Source organism: Humulus lupulus, chromosome X (assembly GCF_963169125.1).
Source record: "Humulus lupulus chromosome X, drHumLupu1.1, whole genome shotgun sequence".
Classification (NCBI taxonomy): domain Eukaryota; kingdom Viridiplantae; phylum Streptophyta; class Magnoliopsida; order Rosales; family Cannabaceae; genus Humulus; species Humulus lupulus.
The window spans coordinates 209213628-209220251 of record NC_084802.1 but is presented as its reverse complement, the minus strand read 5'-3'; the positions used below and the strand labels follow the sequence as shown (position 1 = coordinate 209220251).

General features: G+C 33.8%; 1 protein-coding gene across 4 annotated transcripts; it reads right to left on the bottom strand.

Moving 5' to 3' along the window:
- Nucleotides 1-2853: 2853 nt before the first annotated feature.
- On the bottom strand, nt 2854-5472 carry LOC133807355 (F-box protein FBW2). 4 transcript variants are annotated; one of them, XM_062245623.1, is made up of 3 exons: nt 5454-5472; nt 3961-4281; nt 2854-3704 (listed from the first exon to the last, which is right to left on the bottom strand). In XM_062245623.1, the coding sequence occupies exons 2-3, from the start codon at nt 4266-4268 to the stop codon at nt 3038-3040; spliced, it is 975 nt and encodes a 324-aa protein (XP_062101607.1). In that variant the 5' UTR covers nt 4269-4281; nt 5454-5472; the 3' UTR covers nt 2854-3037. The 4 variants fall into 4 exon arrangements, with proteins under 4 accessions (XP_062101607.1, XP_062101606.1, XP_062101605.1 ...); XM_062245622.1 differs by having other exon boundaries at nt 5329-5454; XM_062245621.1 differs by lacking the exon at nt 5454-5472 and adding an exon at nt 5119-5396.
- Nucleotides 5473-6624: the final 1152 nt, after the last annotated feature.

Below are 6624 nucleotides of genomic sequence, written 5' to 3'. Positions count from 1 at the left end.
TTTAGAGTTGGTAGATCTGTATCACATGAGCATGACTGGAAGGTGATATATATCATAAAAAGCTTGATTATTACCCCTGTGAAGGACCCACTATTTTATTAATTATGTGTATAAATGTAAATTTATTTCTAAGGTATTGCATTGATTGAAATTAAACCAATTTTGAGTGGCTCGAAAATAAATTTTTTTCTTTTAGAAAAGAAAAATATAGAATTTGCAATACAAGTCCAAATTTTTAATTTAATTTTAATTTTGTTATTTGGCCATGATGAAGTTATGATGGGACCTTGAACTTGATTGGTTGCTGAGGTCTTCACATAGATAAAAAAAAAAAAAAGTTGCAGGCTAGCCGACAAAACACATTATTTGTGGATTTCCTTGTATTTTCTTTGGCTTAAAAGAATTACAATTAAAATCACAAATATTGTGTGTACTGTATGCTAGGTAATGTACCTTCTTAATTCACATGAATGAAATGGTATTGTACAGTATTGCAAAGTAGAAAGGAAATTTTCAGTCATTCAAAATTTGTTGAGTCTAAACTATTAAAGAAATGATCACCTTTTTTACTATGCTGCTATTGGTAGGTACTATTAAAGGAGCAAGGGTACCAAAAAAACCCCTTACTTTTGGGTATTTGTATCATTTAAAAATGAGTTTATATATATTTTTTTGTCCATATGTTTTCCCATACTGTGGATGTGAATTTTGTGTTTTGTTAAATTAATTTTTGAATTATTTATTTTGTAAAATAGTTCAAATAAATTCATAAATTTAATTTTGATAAACAAAAATCTGAATATAATAATATAGTTATTAGGCGGAATGATCGTGCTTTTGTTATGAGTTGTTAGTTTTGTGAATTATTTGTGACTTTAGTTCAAAAAATATTTATTAAAATCGGGTTCAGGAACCTATTTGAACTATTTTACAAATTATTAGGTCCAAAAAGTAATTTGTCAAAACACAGGTTCCGAAAAGATATAGACCCTTTTAAAATTTTACTGCCAAGGAGTGTCTATGATAGAGAACTCCTTTTTACCCCACTGGTACATCCACTCTCGATATGGGCATATGGGAGCATTTTCACTCTAATTTTTTTTATACTGTTAATTGTAGTTACAGTGAACCTCTTGCAAGTTTTAAAGAAAGTTCGAATAATTTACCATGTTGAAAACAGAGTTGAAACAACTTGTTGCACTCATGTTTTTTTTATCCATGTGTAAAAGCAATTGTTTAAATTTGTATTTGACACTATAAATTATTCGAAATTTCTAAAAATTACATGATGTTTGTTATAACTACACTATACACCGTCATAAAAAAAAACTATAGTAAAAACGCTCCCACATACCCATATAAGGGATGTGTTGTACTGATAGGGTAAACAATATTACCTTACTACAGAACTTCCCTAAAATATATACCTTTAATGAAAAAACATATATTTAGTACAAATAATAAAATTGTTGGGGGTGATTCCCCAAGACTCAATCTGCAGGCTCCAAAGAAAGTCAGGTTGTTGCCTTAAGGTAGTGATCTTGTGGCCAACCGGGTTCACTTGTGCGGCCATTCTACGGGTTCGCTAGAATCCTCCCTAAAGTTTGAGCCTCTGTCCACAATGTGAAGCTCTATTACATTATTAGATGGGGATCGAGTTTGTTCCTCAAAGCCTTGGAGGTCAATTCCCTCTATGGGTAACAATTATCACATCATTTATCGTTGGCCCTGATACAATGATGAGACGATTGACTTTGAGTTCTTACGAATAAACGTTGCATGCTAAGAGAGTAAGAAAGTGCGCCACACGCCATCCCAATATGTTGCTCTGTTGAAAGAATTCACTCCTAATCCGTCACTTCAATAAATGGTGAAACCCATTTTGCCTTCCAGGGACTGACCCCTTTAGTCAGGCCTACGAGCTGACCTAGTAACCACATCCAACGATGCAAATCCCACTTACGAATTCCCCCACGATCAAACGATCCTAGAGCTCATCTCTTTGCCTATAAAAGATGTTAATTCCTTCCGTACAACACATAAATTGTATGGTTGAAATTTAGACTATCTTCCTTTTCTACTCTATCTAAATAGAACTTTCAACTTGAGGATTCTTTTAGCGATAAATTTCTTCCTATCTCAACTTGAGGTATTAGCCAAAGTAACTCTCGAGGTATTCCCCCTCACCATCCACTGAAATTCAATATTAGCCCTAGAAGATAGTCTAAGACTCAAACATAACAGTTTGACTGATAACTTGGCATTCGGCATTTTTACTCCTTGCTTTATTCCATAACAAAGGAAATTGTGCACAATACAATATGGGAACAAATCCTCACCTCCAATATAGTTTGGACTTAGTTTTATGCAATTATATGTATATTTAATGTTCTTAAACGCGATCAATCTTAAATATATCCTACCAAACAAAATATATGAGTAATATTTTGGTGAATATTTTTGTGGACACATAGATCTACATCTAAATAAATGAAATGTAAAAAAAATATATATACATATAACTATATCTATATGATGTATTTTTTTTCTTTTATAAAAAAGAATAAATATAATTTCTGTTTTTGCAAAGAAAGCCACGGTAGTCAATGAGGGCATAACCCTTACCAACAGGCCAAGGTTGCCATTATTAAAGGCATGCCCTTCCTCCTTGGTGAAAGTGGACCCCCATCAAAACTACAAACTTTACGACTAATTCACACCTAAAATACTTTTCTAATCTTTGGAAAAATGCATTGTTAGCTCCAGCTTTAATTTCGATTTTAATTTCGCATATTTGTTCTGCATTTTCCAAACTTTAATCCAAAATACCAAAATTATATGTGATCATAAACGAAAACAACAACAACAACAAGCTTTCATTCCACTAAAACATATACATATTCATTCATACCACATATAGGAGGGAGTTCCAAACTAAAAGCATCAGGTAACTCAGTAGTAGTAGTACTCAGAAACAAAAGCAAAAGAAGATGCAAATTTTAACAGTTTCAAAAGAGAAACATTAAGATTTTTTTTCTCAAGGAGAGGGAGGCCAACCATAATTGTCTCCAACATTTTCATGCACTCCTTCATAGAACCTGAGTTCAAGCTCCTCCAAGCTTGCCTCATCATCCCACATCCCATCAAAACTCTCGTCATCATCAAAGTAATCTCCCACTCCACCAGCCATGAATTCCCAGGCTAAGTACTCGGAAGAAGCATCGGAGAAATCAGAGCATTCGTCCCAATCATTCCTCTCAAAAAAGTCCACAACAAGAGGCCCCAAGACTTTAAGTTTTGGGAACTTGTCTTTAATAAGCTTGTCATCTAGAATCACACTCCAACACCCTCTTAAGTCCAGAAACTCGAGATCAGGACAGCTTGAAAGGATCTGGAGAATGCTGGCTGTGCTAATGAGATGGTAAGCCATTTCGAGGTGCTTGAGTTTTGGCATTGTGGCAGCTATGGCAAGTCCCTCATCATCCTCTGGAGGCTTGCCATTTGTGTCCAAGGGATGCATGTTCCTGCACAGCCCCACCAGCATTTTACAGTTCTTTCCAATGGCCTCTAATGCCCGAGCGCTGATTTTGACACAGTAGCTCACATCCAAGAAAGTGATGGTGGAAAACCTTCCGACAATCTGTTCCACTATCAAATCACTCATCTCGCATCTTGGCAACCTTAGGCTCTGTAGGGAACCAGCACTTGCAAAACCAATTCATAAAAAACAAAATGGGACATCACATAGAATTTCAACCAACTAAATTAACACTAAAACAACCTACCAAAACCTCAATTAAAGCAAAAAACATAAAACCCAATTCACAAAACAAGCATTATAACAAGACAAATACAACATCATCTCAAGTGGGGTTTGGTAATAACAAGGTTCTGAATCTCCAAAACAAAACAATTAAGGAAAGTTTAACTTTTTATTTATTTATTTTATAGTCTGCTTACTGTTCTGCAATGAAGGAGAAGATTAAGTCGTTGTTGAGGCCAGAAACTGAGAGTTTTCGCAGAGATCCAGAGCTTCTGGCAATGAGCATTCGAAGCATTCGATCGAGGTTGTCAGGCTGAGACAAACTACTCCATTCTTCAATGTCTATCTCTTGCCAGCAGTAAGGTCCCATAACAGCTTTGCCCCATGATTTGCATACTCTTGGGATAACCGTTAGTACCTCTTTCAGAGGGAGGTTGCTGAAAATGAGACCCAAAGCGTCCGGTATTAACTCGTCCCACTGTCGAAAATCACTACCCTTTTCCATCTAACTCTTCTGCCTGGAACAAGTTCAAGAAATGGTGAAAAAAAGGGTATTAAGAAATTATGAAAATTTAAAAATAATTAATAAAACACTCTTCTCTCTTCTATGGTCAAGATATGGTATACTATACAAGATCTATATTATAATCTCAATAATTTCCAAAGGTCAATCTATCAAATAAGGAACAATTATAAACTGGGAAAAAGGAACAAAAATAAAGAGAGAGCGCATGGCCAATACACAAGAATATGCAACAAAAAAGAAAAAGAAAGATATATAAAACATAAAGAAGACATTCTACAGTGGAGCATCAAGGACCGATATTAGAGAATATTAAGGAAGAAAATTGTACATGGTAGCCAAGGAAAATGAAAAAGAAGGAAACTTTTCTCTCTTTTCTTTCGATAATAACAAAGCAAAAGACATAAACTGAGAAAGGAGAAATATAAAGAGGGGATTTGCAATTTAGAAATGACAACAGACTTAACAAATCTCTAATTAGCAAGATGGAGCTTTTACAGATCTAGCAACGAGGCAATAGTGATGAACCCCATCAAGAATGAAGAGCTCAAAAGTTCAGAAAACAAGGTGAACCTACTCCATCCAAGTCATTGCATGCTAGAAAAAGCTTAGATTGGTTTCTGGGAAATCTCAGTGAAAGAAAATGAATTTATGTTTAAATATTCAAAATCTTGGAGTAAACTTAGGACCAGAGAGAGAAATTACAAAGAGAAAGAAAAGAAAGGTCACTAAACTATACAAAGATAGTTTCTTTGATTTTCTGCTACTTAACACTAATAGAAAAAAATCGAGAAGTGGATATTACATGACCAAAAATAGAGTAACAACACACCGAAAGCAAGGGGAGATTTCTGCTTTTGCGATTTGGATTATGCAAAAGACTCACCGGTTTATCCGCCAGAAAGGCAGGGGAAAAAGAGGGTAGAGAGAGAAAGAAAGAAAGAAAGAAAGAGAGATAGAGAGAGAGAAGGAGAAGAAGAAGAAGAAGGAGAAGGAGAAGGAGAAGGAAGAAAAAGCTACAACGCTAGACCCATCTGCCCACCTAACCACAGCTTCAGAGTATCCAGTCCCACACCAACAACAGCAGCAAGAACAACAAAGGTAAAAACAAATAGAGTTAAAATTTAAAGGCAGCCCACTACAGCCAAATAATACTACTTAGTATACCGTATGTATTGAGTGGTAGTGAGTGAGTGGTATCTGTTAGAAATAATGCAGTGAGAAGAACCATATATATAAATATATATTAAAATATTTAATTAAAAAATGAAAATATAAAAAATAGGTTTATACATGTGTTTTGACTCATTGCTTATTTGGATACTGTGTTTTGACAAATTATTTTTTAAACTCTGTGTTTTGTAAAATGGTTCAAATAGACTCCTAAAACTGATTTCGATGAACAAAAAATTGAGTATAACAACACAGTTCTTAGACAGAATGACTATATTTTTGTTCTGAGTTGTTAGTTTAATGAATTATTTGTGATTTCAGTTCAAATTTTTTTGATCAAAATCGAGTTTAGGAGTCTATTTGAACTATTTTAGAAAACACAGGGTCTAAAAAAATTATTTGTCAAAACACATGGTCTAAATAGGTAATAAGACAAAACACATGGTCTAAAAAAGTATAAAACCTAAAAAATATAATATAAAGAATAAACTAAAGCCGAGTCACGTAAAACGCGCTTTCTTGCCCCCTCTACCTGAACGGTACTAAATGATTTGTGAGGAACCACTCCACAGGATACAAAAACTATCAAGCAAGACGAAAGCATTATTGCGTCTGCTTAAGCAAACTCAAAACAAGCCTTCCCGACTTAAGAGAGAAAGAGACTATGTGTAAGATGAGTAATGATATGTGTACCCAAAATATACACACAGTGATGTGGCAGTTTAGCCTAATCAATCACGTTTATAAAAACAGGGACCCACTGTTTTGAAAAGTAGTGACACTTTACTGTGTGTAATGTAAGATACTCTAAATTTGTATGTCCTAGAATGAGAGGAGAAAACTCTTTTTAGATTCATGAAAAATTGAAAATGTGTGAGAATGAAGTGTATTAATGCATAAATATTCAATAAATCTGGAATCTTAATTTTTGAAAATCAATTAAAATTAATCACACTTATTATGGTAATATCAGCAATTAGTCCAAGTAAATTTCTGAAAATTAAACATATTTATTATTGTAATATCAGTTGTTAATTAAAGTAATTTTCTGAAAATTAAACATATTTATTATTGTAATATCAGCAGTTAGTCCAAGTAAATTTCTGAAAATTAAACATATTTATTATTGTAATATCAGTTGTTAATCAAAGTAATTTTCTGAAAA